Below are 18,279 nucleotides of genomic sequence, written 5' to 3' on the forward strand. Positions count from 1 at the left end.
GTGGTGTAGGTCTTGACCACTGAGGTCTGTGTACTTGACAGAAGTGGAATTGAACACAGATCGGGGCATTAATTCCAAAGTGTAGAAGTGATATGAAAAAAAGCAATGAGTAGCAGGCCACCAGCAACTCCAAATCTCTTCTGTCCCAGAATAAACGTCTAGCTCTTTGTCATGCACCCCTCCGTGTACCCCACTCTGTGCATAGAGCACCTCGCTCACGTGGAGGCTGCAGCCATATAGGGTTTGACCTCGCTGTTCTGATGACCTAGAACAAAGAGCCCCAGGATGCCTTCCTTGTTTCTGCAAATTTCTCACCTCTTGAAGGAGTTCTTTGGTGCCTGATACCTGAAGCAGCATTGAGTACGCTCCCCCTGAGTCCACGTGGAGGGCACCAGCAGGCCTCCGGGGTGGGCACAGCCTGAGGCAGGACATACTTTCTGACTCTTGTCCTTTCGAGGTCCCGTGCCTGCTCCCGACTCTGTCAGCTCCCTCGCCTGCCTGCCCTGGGCTCGCTGCTTCTCCAACAGGTCACGGGAAGGGGCAGGCACTGCCTTCAGAACCCCAGGCCCTGGGCAGGGTTAGAATTTGACTATTTTGCAGACAGAGGAAGGTCACTGAATCTGAATGAGCAGAAAACATGCTACAGGCTCGGCAGCCTTTCCCTCCAGACGGTGTGCTCAGGCCAGCAGCCTGTGGTAGTTGTTTGTGCCCTGGGCTTGGTGGGGCCAGTGCACCTCCAAGTCCTCTCGCCCCCTAAGAAGGGCCAGGGTGGAGAGAGGCCTGGACCCTAGGGCTGTGGCAGCCTCCACTGCTAGCAAGGCTGTGGCCCATATACGCCGTGGGTGGGAAGCTGGTGGAGTTGATGGAAAGAACTAGAAGACTTTCTTTACAAGCCACACATTAAGGCTCCTTCTGGAGGCCAGGTGGGCAGACATCCAAGAGACATATAGTGAATTATTCTCAGATCTTCAGGATTGGGTTTGATTTCTGTTATTAAAAAGCTAACTCAGGAACTTTCAACTCAAACAATGGAACCGGAAGGAGCAGATTTCCCCTCACATCTGCTTGCCATTGGTGAGCGATAGCCGAGGCTGTAAAAGCTGCATCATCTGCTACCCTTAGGCCCTCCCTGACCCGGAGACTCCCTGCCCTGCACGCTGCTCAGCTACATATCATGGGGACAGAAGGCCCCTCCAATGCCCCTCTCTCCCAGGAGTCCTCTTGACCTCCTTGCCTTCTGAGAAGTGACCCCGGGGAGCCTCTGTGCGGCCCCCTCCTTGCAGGAAGTCCTTTCTGCAGACCTGTCAGAGCATCGTGCAGTGAAGCTTGTGAGACACTGCCACCCCACGGTCTTCTCTTTGTTCCATGATCAGCTCCCTCACTCCCTGCACCCCGACTCCTCTGTGCAGTTAGTTCACTGGGTGGATGGTGGCTCTGCCAGCCTCTGAGCCTTTCAGCCTGCTATTCTCCTGTGCTGCCCTTCCTCTTCCTCTTCCAGGATGATTCCACTCACAAATAATAGTGTGGTATGGACCCCTGGCTCTGTACACCCCTGTCAGCCACCCCAGTCTCTGACAGCTGTTTACATGCCTGTGTGTCTGCTCTTAAGAAGCACCCAGGATGCCTTATTCACATTTATAGCGTCAGCACCCAGTGATTCCCGCGCAAACTGTGGGCCTTTCAGGATCAGCACTATGAACCCCTAATCTTCCTTCCGGTGCATATTGGAGCTGTTCTGCCCTGTAGCTCTGTCCTGATCCAGCTATTTCTCCAGCTGCTATGAAATGTTCCACCATACATTTGCATCACTGCTTTGATTAATTGCATCCTGACTATAGAGAACCCAAGCATCAGGAAATACTTAAAAGTTATGCTTTGTGTCTAAGCCCTGGAGTGTGTGAGATCCAAAAATAGAACTTCTCAGACTATAAGTACATATTCATTTACATATTCATACAACAATAAGGTAATTTAATTTGTGGGATAAGTCAGCAGTGAGTTAGTATCTGCTCTCTATATAGAAATTGCCTTTTATTCAGTTGATGCAGACAAAGGACTGAATTAAGAGGTTTCTTTTCAAACTTTTCAAACTTATTTTATCTTTTTACCATGATGAGATACTAATGAGATTATATTTCACATCACTATAACATTGTTTCAGTCACACCAAATAGCCATCATTCAACACTAGATTAGTTTTTAATTTACTTTCCTATTGTATTTAACTATTTGTCTGAAGCGGTTGAGTCCATAATATGATTTTTAGATGTGGTCACATTTGTTAAAGACAAAGCCCAAAAAGGAGCAATTAGTTACCCAGACATGTTCACCAGGCATTCAGGTAAGCTGTAGCCCTGTGGGTAATTTAATATGACAATGAATTCATCAAAGAAAAATTAAGAATATACAGCAAAATGAGGAAACAAGAGTCACTCAGGACCCTACCTTTTAGGGAAAATCCCAAGGTTGTTTTGACATCTCTTCGCTCGGTTCTTAGCCACTTCCATGAACCTCCTGGGTATCACATGGACATGAAGCCCTCTTCCTGTCCCCCTCGTAATAGGGGTGAATGTATGTGCGGATAGATTAGGTATATATGCATGTTCACAGACACACATGTACATGCATAGAAGATTTCAAATATCTGTGTCACAATTTTCATATTAAAGTGACACTCTGTTAATGGATAAAGATGTGCTATATATACACAATGGAATACTACTCAACCATTTAAAAGATGACATCTTGCCATTGGTGACAACATGGATGGGCCTGGAGGAGATTATGCTAAGCAAAATAAATAAGTCAGAAGAAGAAAGACAAATTCTGGATGGTTCCATTCACATCATAATGTAAAGAAATAAAGCAAAGGAACAGACAGAAACTAAAAACCTTTGAAATCTGGCAATGGAAGAATGAAGGCTACCAGAAGGGGAGTGTGGAGAGAGGAGCTAAGGCAGGAGGGGCCAGTGGACTGTGGTGGAAGGTATGGGGGTAGGTGTGGTAGAGATGGGAGCCTATGCATTTGTCAAGGCGTGAATCTATACCTCTACATCATATGCATCAGCATCAATAAACATTTTCTTAAAAGGTGGAGCTTTTTGAAGCCAGAGCATGGGGGAAATTCAGGTCTTTGGCTCCAGTCACATTAGTCTAGACACCTGTGCCCTTCTGTATTAGTCAGCTCGAGCTGCTATGACAAAGTGCCCCAGACTGGGTGACTTAAGCAATAGACATTTATTCTCACAGATCTGGAGGCTAGATATGTCCCAGATCAGGGTGGCAGGAAATTTAGTTCCTGGTGAAGGCTATCCTTATAGCTTAAATGCTTCTAACTGTGTCCTCACAAGGTCTTCTCACTGGAGGGGACAGAGAAGAGAGAGAGAGATCTGGCATTTCTTCCTCTTCTTGTATTGTACCACTTTTTTTCACTCAACAATCCTTCACTAAAATTCTCTCAAATTGGTCTTTATACAAATGCATTCCTTTTCATGGCTGAGTAATATTCCAGAGGCAGATCACCATAACCTTGCCAGTTATTTCCTGACCAGTCAGCAAGGTCCTGGACAACTCCCTTCATCTTCCCTCTCCCTCGTGATCACCAGACACTGGAGAACCCCAACTTCTCATCTTCACTGTCACCAGGTGAGGCTGTCGTTTCTCATTAGAAATGTCGTCCCCTAAAGCGATGTATTCAGAGACAGACAAAATATACAGCAATGATCCCAGTGGCTATACCATATAGCCTACATGTAGAAGAGATACCATCTTAGTTTATATAATTACACTCTGTGACATCTACATAAGGGCTAAATCAACTAATGAGTTTCTCAGAACATATCCCCATTGTCAAGGGACGCGTGACTAAGTATTGCTAAATTGCCTCCTAAGTTTCTTTCTGCTTCTCTAGCTTTGCTCACTCCTAATGCAGTCTGTGCTAGTTAGCCCCCATAATTTTTTTTAATAAAGACATTTTAGTTTTCTAATATAAAAAACATGATCAAGCCCTACTCCTACTGAAAATACTTCAGTGACTCATCTTTGTCCTGGAGATAAGTCCAAATTCATGACGTCTATACAAGACCCTTCAAGAGATGCTCTCTTCCAAGCTCTCTCTCCATCCTTCCTGTGCCCTTCAGTCTCTCCTGTCTTAGTCTGTTCTTCATTCATCCTCAGTGCACAAATGAGCTCTCTTCTTCACAACAACACTCCTTTCCCTGCTCACCCTGCTCCTGGACTCCTTACCAAAAGAGTTTTTACTCTTCCTTCAGGTCTCAGCCTCCTCAGAGCAACTCTTCTCATTCTTCAAATCCCAAGTTAGAGCCCCTGTACTCCTCTGTTATACTTGGGTTTCACTAGAGTCTTCCATCCTCCTTTCTCTTCTCCCTCTCTCCTTTATGAATGTGTTGGACTGCAAGGAACAGAAAACTCATATAACAGTAGCTTATTCAGGCGCACATACACACATACAGAGAGAAAGAGAGAGAGAGAAAGAGAGAGAGAGAGAGAGAGAGAGGCTCATTATTTTTAGCTTTGTATTTTTCATGTCCCTGCTTGTTACCTCATGTTTGCAAGGTGATTGCCACAGCTCCAGGTATCATGCCTGCATTCCAGTCAGCGACAGTGGGAATAACAGCATAGGCCAACTCTCCTCTGAAGTCTCAGTTCCTTTAAATGAGAAGTAAGATTTTCTTGAAAACACCTCCCAACAGAGTTTGGCCCAGATCTGAGCACTGAGGAACAACACCATCTAGAGATTGAGTGGAGGAGGAAAGGGAAGAAGGAGAGGAATGTAACAGCTGTTGATATAACAGGATGACTAGGAGAGTGGGGTGTCTCTGCAGAAGTAAGAAGAGAGTGAAAGTCACAATTCTGAACTTTAGATCTCCCTCCCCCCAATAAAAGAGGGTGAATCAAGAAGGAGACAGAGGTCAGCTATATTAAATTCGGACAGAGAAATGATCTTGGATTTATCTGCATCAAAGTGGTTGGTCATCTTGGGCCTCCCCAGTGGTGCAGCAGGTTAAGTACAGTGCTGTGAAGCTGTCCGCAGCCTCTGCAGCACGGGTTCGATTCCTGGCCGGCCAGAGAGAGTCCCACATGGAGCGGCAGACCTCTCCTGTCATGCCTGCTGCTACCCTCAGCAGTGTCTTCAGTCATCTGCTGTTCTGCTCCCTGTCTCTGGTGAATTCTCTCACCTGCATCTCTGGCCTGTACCCCAGTTCTTGTATGCATAAATAAATCTTTAAAAAAAAGTGGTTGGTCATCTTGAAAAGAGCTACTTTGGTACAATATTACAAAATCCATTGTGGGGGGAGTAGATAGACATGGGATCCTGTTGCCTCTGACCCCCTGCAAGATGGGCTTTGCACTTTTTTGCAAGGCTTCTTTTTTACATAAAAATAATCAACATTTGTTTAAACTTACCACATATAGTTAAGTGGGGTACAAAGTAATACTGGTATCTTTTTAAGTTTTCGGTACCAAAAATTCTTAAACAAAATGTCCGTAATATGATTTTGCAATATTATTATTATATTCACTCTAGTTACACAAGAATCTGATGAACTATGGCCAATGTGAAGATTAGTTGAGCTGACTTTTGAGCTAATTTCCTTCTCCATGTTTCCATAAAAATAAGCTAATTAAAACTAACCTTATAAAATCAACTAGCTTGGAAGACGGGTTATTTCAATTGGTTCTTTCTATTTCTGGCTCTGTATAATTGTTGAGAAATTCAAAACTGTTGCCTGTAAATGTAAATGAGTTGGAATCCATTTCTGGCAACATGGCAAACTAAACATTAAAAAGAATATTCCCACTCTAATACACTTAAAATACTGGGCAATTGTTTTTCAACCTGTTAGAAAGAAATTTTACTTTCATTTCAATTTTATATACTTTGTTTTAGATAACTAGTTTATTCAAATACTTCAAAACTCAAAGAGGGAAACGTTAAAAAAAATTGCACCTTCTCTTCCTCCCCCACCTGAGTCACCACTTGTGTTAATTTCATATTTACCCTTCCAAGATTGGTATATGTGGATGCAAGCAATTATATGTACATGTATATATGTTCTATATATATAGTATATATATTTATATATTTCTGTATGCATTTACCTCCTTACTCAAGGGACGATTATAAATATTTTACATTTTTCTTATTTTGCTAGTAATCTTTTTTGTGGCCGCTTCATTCCTTCATGCACCAGCCTAACGCTGTGCTAGGTGGGGTGTCCTGCTCTTGATAGAAATGTTCCCTGGTAGGTGTATGCCTAACTTTTTGCCTCATTTTGCTGTTATAAAATGATGATACAACATATCATCGTGGTATATATCTCATTTTTATGTATAGGTATTTATGTATAGGTATCAGCATTGTACATACCTCATTTTTATGTGTATAGGTATTTGTGTAGGATAAAGTCCTGGGGAAAAAATGCACTGGAAATTTGCACTGGGAAAAGGCCCGACCCGGGCATCAATCATGCCACACTTCCACCAGCCCGTGGACTGTCTCCCTGCAAAGGTGGCACCCACGTGGGTCTCCAGCTTTCACTTGGCTGCAGCTCTGAAATGTGTGAAATGGTTTCTCAGGGTATCTGCAGCTGCATTTCCTTTGTGAATGAAATTAAACATCTTGTCATAGATTTAAAGGGTGTCTGCAGTTATTTTTCCACGAATTCTGCTAACAGTTCATGCCTCCGTGTGTCTTTTGGATTCTGAATGTTTTTGTTTGTTTGTTTCCTTGCTGGTATCCTGGGCCTCCCTCTCTCCTCTAGTCTTCTCATCTCTCCCCCCAGCCCACCCCCTAGGAGGGTAGGAGGGCTCTCATGCCAGGACTCTCTCTCTTTTGGGTTGCAAGCTCTCCGGCCAAGTAGGGAGAGCAGGGCTGGTGCCCCACAGCTGTGTCTGCATATATCTGGCCCCTCCCCACAATCTGAATCCCCAAGGGGCCGTCCCCACTCCCACCCCCAACCACACTGGCCTCATCAACTCTGGGATGACTGGCTCACTCCACCCAGTCCTTTACCTTCTCCCACCGCCTGCACAGCCCTTCCCCAGAATTCCTCAGGAACTCATCTGCCTCAGGGAGGGGTGCTGAGAGGTGATAGTAGCAGACATTTTCCCACATCGACTTTTGCCTTTTGACACAGTCTGTCTGTGTTCCCTTGTCTCTGGGACTTTCCTTTATGTGCATTGGTTTGCCTGACTTCATGTAACCATTATTGAGGCGCAGGATTCCGTGCCTGCGAGCACCCCCACCCCCAACCCCCACTGTGCTTATGTTTCAGAGGGTTTCTGCTTAGTTTTGCTTATTTTTCCAAAGGAACAATAAAATCTTCTTGTCTGATTCTAAGACAAATAAAAGATTAAAAAAAAAACAAGTTAATACTTTTTTATTGAGATCATTGCATTTATAAATTAGCCCAGGAAGAAATGATGATTTGAGTCTTCCAAAGAACATAACGTATGCTGTTCTGCTGTTGTGGCTTCAGGCATATTCTGCTTTTCACATTTCTTTTAACTTTACTTCTCGGTACTTTATCTTTTAGTTGCAATTACAAATGGAATGTTCTCTTGCATTATGTCCTCTAACTTACTTTTTTTTTATATGTGAAAGCTATTCGTGTACGTTTAATTTTACATCTGCTTTGTTCGCTGTTAGTGCGCTCTCTGCCTCCCCCTTGTGGGCACATGGGAGAATCACCCCTCTGGCCCTGGTGCATGGATGGGGCCCTGTGACTGCTTCTGCAGAAGTGAGATGACGCTCCTGTGCCAGGGTATTTTATCATTAATGGGAGATGCTTCAAGATTTGTGTTCCTCTGCCGCATTTTCGGGCAGTGTTCAAGAGCACCTGCTCTGTCATCCTGAATCCTGAGAAGGTGTGACATCCAGCACACCTGTGAGCCAATAGTAAACCTTTGCTCTCTGACCTCAGTGGGCTGGAGGCTGTTTGTCCAGGCTCTGTCGTCTCTCCTGCACGGTGGCATGCTCTCGATAATAGTATGTCAGGGCGTTTATCCTAGTGTCTCATGAATGTGTCCTTTAGAGTTTCTACTTTTTTGTTTAGTGTGTGCATATTCTTCTGTCTTCTGTTTTACAATGTACCTCATATTTGTTTTAAGCAGGTATGGGAAGGCACAGGAAGGACTGTCATGAGGAAGCTTTTACTCACAGTTGCCTAGAATCAGCCCACCCAGATCAGGGAAGAGGCAGGGGGAGTGAGAGGGGAACATGGACTAGAGCCTTTGATGCAGTGTCCATGTGCAGGAAGCAGGAGCAGCAGGCTCAGGACTAACCAGATGAATGATTTCAGGCTCTGGGAGGAGGCACCATCCCTACTGTGTGCTAGCTGGTGCCCAGATTCACTCAGTGTTCTAGGGAGACATTGGCCCAAAGTAGGAGAACCCCAGAAAGAAGGTGGTGGGGGTGTGGACTCTGTGTTGTCTGGTTTGCACATAAAAGATTGCTGGGGAGTAAATAATTATTACCAAGAATTAGATCAACCCAGGAGGGACAGTCTCTCCAAGGTTGGAAAGCCCCCAAAATCCAGAAGTGTGTTACCAGCCTGATTTTTCTTTCTTTCTTTCTTTTTTTTTTTGCTTAAATATTCAAATCTATTTTTTACCCTTAAAACAAAGTTATAGCTTGGTGTTGACAATACTAGGACAATTTGCTCATATGGGTGTGCCTTTTAAATATGTTAAATCAAATCTTTATTTTAAAGTTTGATTTCTTTATTATAGCTTTAAAATTATTTCTTTTCCGTTATTTTAGATTTCTTGTTTTGTTATTTCTTGCACTTATATTCTATATCTACTCTTTCTCTCTAACCATGTGGTTTTTTTATTTGTTTCACTGTGCCCACTTATTTTTCAGTTTTGTGATCCATTTCTCTTTGCTCCCTTATAATTGAATTTCATTTCTAAAATGATTTTAATTTGATTTTCCTTTTTTCCCCTATGTTTAGTCAGTTCCTAATTCATATCTTCTATGAGTTCATGTACCTCTGCTTCAGTTTTCCTTTATAGATATGACACTTTTGGGCTAAATTAGCCCTCTGAGAACAAATCATATATGTGAAGTTTAACTTGAGCTTTAACCCCACTTGATGTTCCTCTTTGGACAATAAAATCATCAAATGGATTAGAAGTTTAAAGGGCAGGCATTTCATTAGTGAACTGTATCACAGGTGTTGAAATTTATCATGAAATATGTACCTGGTATTAATCCAATAACCTGATACGATGTTGTGATCATCAGCCATTGAAGCATGTTGTAAAAGAGAAAATTTAACAGGGAACTTTTCATCTATGAAGTCTTTAAGATAGGTATTCTTTCATACAGTGATGCTGTTCTGCTGCTTGGAGCAAATATTGCTGGAAGAAAGAGTAAGCAAATACAGAAAGGTAGGGCAACAGGAACATACTTCCATCATCTCAGGTTGGCTGTTGGAGAAAAATGAGTATTTCTAGTTGGGTGAATTGCTAGAAGTTCAGGATCTGCGCATATATAATTAGAGGAAAATAGAAATCAGATAGTCTACTCACATCTGCCTGTGATAATTGGATATTTGACCTTAAAACTCAGGATATAAATTGTAATTAGATTTAAAATTATTCACATGGAGAGGGACTTAATCTTCAAAAGAGGATAAAAATTAAGAGGAGAAGAGTATGATTACTAATTGACTCGGATTCAGTGTGTGTTTCCTCTATCCTTCCATTAAAAGTCCACTGATTCGCAGAGGCAAGAATTCAAGCCTGCACACTGAGTTCCAGCCTCCCAAAATAGCTCCCCTCCTGCCTTGAAGAGTCTGCTTTGGCATCAGGCACAGATCCTACTGTCTTTTTGGCATCAGGCACAGATCCCTGCTGTAGATGGGCAGACCCGTCCCACCAGGTATCTCTCCCAATCAGTGCCTGAACTCTGAAGTCTACTCCTGCTGAAGTTTTCATACAAGAAAGTCTTTTTTCACTATATTAAGCTTAAAAGAAAAAGTAAAACTCAGAGCAAAAGTCCAAGGAAAGTTTGGGAATTCTTCTTACTTTTTCTTTTTGTTTTGTTCCTTCCAGCAGTATGTTGTAGAACTTGATTTTCATAGGAGGTTGTGATCACTAGGAATGTTGTGTTTTGAAGTGTGTGACTGTGTGTGAGCTGTAAGGCGATGAGACGAGACACAATTACATAGTTCAGATCGATGGTAGTTGTGGGTGTGACATTCTACTTTTAGAGATTACACACAAGGTCATTCATCCTTTGGAAAATGAGAACTACTGGCAGAAGTTTTATTAGTTTACTAGGAGCTAATGAGAACCCTCTTCTTGCACAATTATTTTCTGCAATGAGACCATTACCCAGCAGTAATAATGTAATCTCTTTTCATTTCTTGTCCACAGGCAAGAACTGGGACCTGACAGCCGCTCTGAGTGACTATGAGCAGCTCCGACAGGTGCACACAGCCAACCTGCCACATGTGTTCAATGAGGGCAGGTGCCCCAAACAGCCAGAGCGTGAGCCACCCCAGGCGGGGCACAAGGTGGAGCGGCCCTGCCTGCAAAGACAGGACGACATTGCCCAAGGTACTGGCTAAGGGACCAAGCTCAAGCACCGCCCCCTGTGGGCCAGGATGCCATGGCTCACAGGAGGGCTGGGGTGCAAAGAATGGTGAGGTCTTCACCCCCCAGCTGCAGGCACTGAGTGCATCCTTCCTTGTATTCAGCTAAAACGTCCATTGTAGCTTCCAATCACAATTCCTCCCTTGGCTTCCGAAAAGCTGGGTGGTGTGTCCAGTTCTGCAGAAGCCCGCATTGATTAAAAGCCAGCATTCCTCCTGGAGTTCTGGCTTTTCAAGATCAAAACATCTCTAGTTCAATTATCTCCCAAGTAGCACAGTCTCGTGTCTGTTCAGTGTTAGCATCATCATCCCGTGAGTCCCATCCTCACTATTCTTTTCTATTAATTACAGAAGATATCCTTATTACGACCCAGGGAACTATAAAATTACACAGTTGATTTTGAACATGGGTTTGAATTGCAAGGGTCCTGTCATAGGATTTTTTTTCTGTCCAAAGGTTCTGCATTCACAGATTCAGCCAACCAAGTGGTTGAATCCATGAATGTGGACCCTGCTGATAACTAGGACCACCTAGATAAAGGACTTGAGCAACTGTGGATTTTGCTATTACAGGAGTTCTAGAAGCAGTCCCCTGTGGATGCCAAGGGGTGACTGTACTTAAACTTTGGGAGAGTCAAAAGTCATACCAGATTTTCAACTGCACCCCTCACCCCCGAGTTGTTCTAGAGTCAACTGCACAAGAAAAACCTAAGAGTTTTTTTCTTCACACCTCCCAAATCTCACTAAAGTAATCACCAATGGTGACATGCTGGTCTGCCTCCTGCTTCTCTTGCCAGGCATGTTCAAAACACAAAGGCATCAGGGGCAAAGGCACATTACACCTTGTAAAGTGCTTGTTTTGCTGAACAATCGGAGATGAACCAAGTCTTTTAATATTTTACTACCAGTGCACAGTAATTTTTAAACCACTCCTGTATATATGATTATTCTGTTTGTTCTTATTTCTTTCTCCCCTTTGGTGGATGTTTGTTTATAACACTATAGGCAATGCTAAAATAAACTTCTTCATCATCTTCACATGCCCACACTGGTGCTTTTCCTTCCACGAGGTCTTGTTCCCAGAGTGGATCTCCTGTGCAAATGCGAGTAGTTTTAATTTGATGATGTTAAGGCTTCTTTCCTGAACACGTTTCTGCTCATTGCCGTGAAACCAGGCATCTCCCTTCCTTCTTCACTCCAGCCTCAATGTCCTTGAGATGGTTTTACATTGTTTTTCCATTCTGAAGGCTCACAACTGTCTTCTTGTTTTAAATTTTGTCTTGTCATTTGCCTGTTAGGTGGTGAGGTTTCCCCTGCTGTGAACTGCCTGTTCATTTAGTTGGTCCCTTTTTCCATTGATACATTTCATTTTTTAATCAATTTGTAGCATTTTTTGCCCTTAAGGTTACAAACATGTATTTTCTGTGTACATGTATTTATATGTACACTCTATCATTTGTTTTAATAACTTGGTTTATAGAATATTAGGCCTACAAAATGTTGTTGGCTGGTAAGTTTTCTCTCTAAATTTAGAAGGTCTTCTGGAATACAAAATTACTAGAATATTTTCCTATACCAATTTTTTTAAAGATTTATTTATTTATACAAGAACTGGGGTAAAGGCCAGAGGTGCGAGAGGGTGAGAGGATTGAGGATTCACCCGAGACAGAGCAGGGAACAGAACAGGCAGACTGACTGAAATACACTGCTGAAGGGAGCAGCGGGCGAGACAAGAGAGGTCTGCCATACCATGTGGGTATCTCCACAGCCAGCCGGGATCAATCCCACACTGCAGAGGCAACAAACAGCTTCACAGCGCTGCGCTCAACCACCTGTGCCACCAGGGAGGCCCTCCTATATCAATTTTTAAGTTTTGTTCTTAGCCCACATAATTGATTTCAAATTTTGTAAATAGCTGAATAATACTGCTCTGTTAGTCTTGACTTTAGTAGCTTTCTATGGTATTTCTCTCTGCTAAGGCAAGTCCCTATTTTGCAAGTATTTTTGAATTCTTTTTCACTACTTTTGGATATTTGTTCTGCCACGACTTTTGGATATTAAGATTAGAGTTCTAGCTGGAATTGGATTGTTTTTATTTTATTTATTTTTGTCTTTAAATTTTATTTTTATATTCCCCATACAATTACAACCCCCTTATTCTGACCCCAACCCCTCCTTTCCCCGGCCCCCTCCCTCCATAGAGTGTCTCTGGTTCATAGCTGTTTGTTGATTTTGATTTATTCCTTCTTATAGTTATTCTTTTTCCTGGTCCCTTATTTAAGTTTTCTAGATTCCAGCTATGAGTGAGACCATCTGGTATTTTTCTTTTTATTTCTGGCTTATTTCGCTGAGCATGATCCCTTCCAGCTCCATCCATGTTGCTGCAAATTGCATGTGTTTATCTTTTTTGACTGCTGAGTAATATTCCATGATGTATATTTACCACATCTTCTTGATCCAGTCATCTATTTTTGGGCATTTGGGTTGTTTCCTAAGCTTAGCTATTGTAAATAGTGCTGCTACAAACATAGGGGTACAGGTGCTCTTTGGAATTTATGTTTCTGTGTCCTTTGGGTAAATACCTAGGAGTGGAATTGCTGGATCATATGGAAGCTCTATCTTTAGTAGGTTAAGGAATCTCCACACAGCTCTCCATAGTGGTTGGACCAGTTTGCACTCCCACCAGCAGTGCAGGAGAGTTCCTTTTTCTCCACAACCTCGCCCACATTTGTTGTTGCTAGTTTTTTTAATATGTGCCATTCTCACTGGTGTAAGATGGTATCTCATTGTAGTTTTGATTTGCATTTCCCTGATTACAAGTGATGTTGAACATTTTTTTCATATGTCTGTTGGCCATTTGCATTTCCTCTTCAGAGAAGTTTCTTTTCAGCTCTTCTGCCCATTTTTTGACTGGATTATTTTCTTTGTTGTTGTTGAGTCTCATCAGCTCTTTGTAGATTTTTGTGATCAGTCCTTTATCGTTAGTGTTGTGTGCAAAAATGTTCTCCCAGTTGGTGGGGTTTCTCTTTGTTTTTGTTATTGTCTCTTTTGCTGTGCAGAAGCTCTTTAATTTGATGTAGTCCCAGCTGTTTATCTTTGCCTTCACTATCACTGCTTTGGGTGATGTGTCTGTAAAGATGTCTTTGATGTGCAAATCACTTAGTGTTTTGCCTATATTTCCTTCTATGTATTTTATGGTTTCAGGTCTTATGTCTAGTTCTTTAATCCATTTTGAGTTGGTTTTTGTGCATGGTTGAGGTAGTAGTCAAGCTTCATTCTTTTGTATGTAGTTTTCCCAGCACCATTTATTGAACAAACTTTCTTTGCTCCAATGCATATGCTTTGCTCCTTTGTCAAAGATTAGTTGACCATAAATCTGTGGGTTTATTTCTGGATTTTTCTATTCGATTCCATTGGTCTGTATGTCTGTTCTTGTTCCAATACCATGCAGTTTTGATTATGGCTTTGTAGTATAGTTTGAAGTCTGGGGATGTGATGCCTCCATTCACTTCTTTTTTTTTCAGGAGTTTTGGCTATTTGGGGTTTTTTGTGGTTCCATATGAATTTCATCAATAATTGTTCTATTTCTTTGAAGAATGACATTGGAATTTTTATTGGAATAGCATTGAATCTGTATATTGCTTTTGGTAGGATGGCCATTTTAATAATGTTTATTCTTCCAATCCATGAGCAGGGGATATCTTTCCATTTCTTTGTGTCTTCTTCTATTTAACAGTGTTTTATAGTTTTCTTTGTATAGGTCCTTTACCTCTTTTGTTAGATTTATTCCCAAGTATTTGGTTTTTTTGTTTCAATAATAAAAGGGATTTTTTTTATTTCTTCTTCTTCTGATTTATTTGTTTGTGTATAGGAAGGCTACTGACTTTTGCATGTTGATTTTGTATCCTGCCACTTTATTGAACTGATTGATGAGTTGAATTAGTTTTTCTGTGGCGTTTTTGGGGTTCTCTATGTATATTATCATATCATCTGCAAATAGTGATAGTTTGACTTCTTCTTTTCCTATTTGGATTCCTTGGATGTCTTTCTCTTGTCTTATTGCTCTGGCTAGGACTTCCAGTATTATATTGAAAAGCAGTGGTGAGAGTGGACATCCTTGTCTTGTTCCAGATCTTGATGGAAATGCTTTCAGCTTTTCGCCATTGAGAATGATACTGGCTGTTGGCTTGTCATATATGGCCTTTATGATGTTGAGGTATGTTCCTTGTATCCCAAGAATTTCAAGGGCTTTTATCATGAATGGGTATTGCACTTTGTTGAAAGCTTTCTCGGCATCTATTGATATTATCATATGGTTTTTATATGTGTTTTTGTTAATGTGTTGGATAACGTTGATTAATTTTCGGATGTTGAACCATCCTTGTGTTCCTGGAATGAATCCTACTTGGTTGTGGTGAATTATCTTATGGACACATTGTTGGATTCTGTTAGCTAAAATTTTATTGAGGATTTTTGCATCAGTGTTCATTAGGGAGATATTGGCCTGTAGTTTTCTTTTTTTGTGTTGTCCTTGTTCGGTTTTGGTATTAGTGTAATGTTGGCTTCATAGAACGTGTTTGGTATTGTCCCTTCCTTCTCAATTTTTTGGAAGAGTTTGTGAAGGATAGGCACTAATTCGTTTCTGAACATTTGGTAGAATTCATTTGTAAATCCATCTGGTCCTGGGCTTTTGTTTTTGGGGAGGTTTTGATTACCATTTCAATTTCGCTGCTTGTAATTGGTCTGTTTAGGTGTTCTATTTCTTCTTTATCTAGATTTGGGTGATTGTAGAGTTGTAGGAATTTGTCCATCTCCTCTAGATTGTTGAACTTGTTTCCATATAACTGTACATAGTAGTTTCTTATTATTCTTTTGATTTCTGCTGTGTCCGTTGTGATTTCTCCTCTTTCATTTGTGATCCTGTTTATTTGTGCTTTCTCCCTTTTTTCTTTTGTGAGCCTGGCTAGGGGTTTGTCTATTTTATTATTTTTTTGAAGAACCAGCTCTTGGTTTCATTGATCTTTTGGATATTTTTTTAGTTTCAATTTCATTTATCTCTGCTTTGGTTTTTATTATTTCTTTTCTTCTACTGGTTTTGGGGTTTTTTTGTTGTTCTTTTTCTAGTTCTTTGAGCTTTGAGATTAGGTTGTTTCTTTGAGTTCTTTCTTGTTTCTTGATGTGAGCCTCTATTGATATATATTTTCCTCTTATTACTACTTTTGCTGGATCCCAAACATTTAGGAAATTGGTGCCCTCCTTGTCATTCAATTCAAAGAATTTTTTAATTTCTTCTTTGATCTCCTCATTAGTCCAGTGGTCTTCCAGTAGTATGGGTTTCAATATCCATGAGGTAGGAGAGTTCCTTGCCTTCTTTTTATGGTTTATTTCTAGTTTGATGCCTTCATGGTCAGAGAAGATAGTTGGTATGATTTCAATCTTGGTGTATCTGTTGATGTTTGTCTTGTGTCCCAGCATGTGATTGATCCTGGAGAATGATCCTTGTGCACTTGAGAAAAATGTGTACTCCGTTTTTGTTTTTTTTTTTTGGTGGGGGGGGTTTAGTGTTCTATAGATGTCTGTTAAGCCCAAGTGCTCTAGGTCCTTATTTAGAGCTTTAGTGTCTTTACTTATTTTTCTGTCTCATTGATCTATCCACTGTTGATAGTGGTGTGCTGAAGTCTCCTACTACGTATGTGTTTTCTCTGATGTCTGTTTTCAAAGATGACAATAGTTGTCTGATATATTTTGGTGCTCCTTCATTTGGTGAGTGTATATATATATATATATATATATATATATATATATATGTTAATGAGTGTTATTTCTTCTTGAAGTATTGTCCCCTTGATCATAATGTAGTGACCGTTGGGGTCTCTGCTTACATTTTTGAGTTTGAAATCTGTTTTATCTAATATAAGTATAGCTGTTCCTGCTTTCTTTTTTGTTCCATTTGCTTGTAGGATTGTTTTCCATCCTTTAATGTTGAGTCTATTTTTATCTTTTGTAGCTAAATGTGTTTCCTGGAGACAGCAAAAGGTTGGGTTTTGTTTCTTAATCCAGCCTGCGACTCTGTGTCTTTTTATTGAAGAGTTTAGTCCATTTACATTTAGAGTTAATATTGATATGTTAGCATCTCTATTTGCCATTGTGTTTGTCTTTCCTTTGATTTTATTTATTTATTCTTTTAATAACTGTTTTTTTTTAGCCTTCTTTCGTTGTTATTCGTCCCTCTGAGGTTCTGGTTTTAGGACTCCTTGTAGTATTTTTTGTAGTGGGAGTTTAGTCGTAATGAAATTCCAGAGTTTCTGTTTGCCTGGGAAGGTCCTTATTCTTTCTTCATAGAGGAAAGAAAGCTTTGCAGGATAGAGTATTCTTGGTTGGCATCTGTTGTCTTGAAGTCTGTTGACTATGTCCCTCCACACTCTCCTTGCCCATAATAGTGTTTCTTTGGAGAAGTCTGATGTCAGACTGATTGGTTTTCCTTTCTGATGTCAGACTGATATGTTATCTGTTTCTTCTCTCTTGTCAGCTTCACTATTTTTTCCTTGTCCTTGATTCTTGGGAGCTTTACTCTTATGTGTCTTGCTGTAGTTTTCCTTTCATCATGGAAGTTTGGTGTTCTTCTTGCTTCTTGTATATCAATTTTCAGCTCCTTCTTCATGTTTGAGAAGTTCTCTTCAATTATTTCCTTGAATATTTTCTCTGTTCCTAGGTCTCTCTCCTCTCCTTCTAGGATTCCTATAACTCTTATATTTCCTTTCCTCATGGAGTCAGATAGTTCCCGAAGTCTTTCTTCAGTTTTTTTCATTCACACTTCTCTTTCCTTTTCTGTTTTGGTTCTTTTTATTTCTGTGTCTTTAAGAGTGCTTATTCTTTCTTACATTTCCTCTATTCTGTTATCACTGCTTTTCCCAGCATTCTTTAGCTCTTCTGTTAATCCTTTGATCTCCTGCATTTCCTTCATTTCCCTCTTTAGGGACTCAATTTCATTCTTCTGAGCATTGTTTTCCTTAATGACTTCCATCAGTTTTTTCATCATGGCAATTTTAAATTCTTTTTCTGGAAGGCTCAGAAGTTCTTCCAAGTCACTGTAGTTGCAAGCTGGTGAGTGTTTTTTTTTGTTTGTTTGTTTGTTTGGTTTTGTTTTTTTTTTTTTTGTGTGGTGTGTCTTTTTTCTGAGGCGTTGCTACTTTGCTTGTAGTTTTTCTTTTCTTTGCTGCCTGTCTTCTAATTTGCCTTATGCATTGGGACACTGTGCCGCTGGTACTGGCTGGCATCATTTTGGTGTGTTCTTCGAGAGTTTCAGAAACTGGCAATCCAAGTGAGTCAAAAACTGTTATGCCAGAAGTCTAGTGAGGCAGTGGTACTTTGAGTATTTTAATGGTCACTGCCACAGAATCTCTCCTCCTTCTGTGTTTAGTTACAAAGGTGCATCTTAAAGTCCCACAGACTTCCCTGGAGGTGGGGCAGCTGGATTGCACTCTGGGTTCCAAATCTCTGGATCCTCCTCTGGGATCCAACTTCCTACCAGGTGGGACCGGGCTTGTGGGGACCTTCTGCTCACCTCTGACTGCACAGGGAACCTTCTCCCTCTGGCTCCATGGGGAGCCTTCTGCTGGTTTCAAGCAGTCTTTATTGAAGAAAGGTCCCTATT

At 41.0% G+C, this 18,279-nt stretch overlaps 1 protein-coding gene across 2 annotated transcripts in view; it reads left to right on the forward strand.

Annotated features, from left to right (window-relative positions):
* Positions 1–18,279, forward strand: part of OTUD7A (OTU deubiquitinase 7A) — a gene marked incomplete at both ends in the record, with an annotated part of 77,602 nt that overhangs the window by 16,937 nt on the left and 42,386 nt on the right. For both annotated transcript variants that reach the window (XM_084253051.1, XM_084253052.1), the window contains one exon: positions 10,408–10,590. In XM_084253051.1, the coding sequence (XP_084109177.1) occupies positions 10,408–10,590 (183 nt within the window). The remainder of the gene's footprint in view (positions 1–10,407; positions 10,591–18,279) is intronic.

This window comes from Talpa europaea, assembly GCF_964194135.1.
Source record: "Talpa europaea genome assembly, chromosome: 14".
Lineage (NCBI taxonomy): Eukaryota > Metazoa > Chordata > Mammalia > Eulipotyphla > Talpidae > Talpa > Talpa europaea.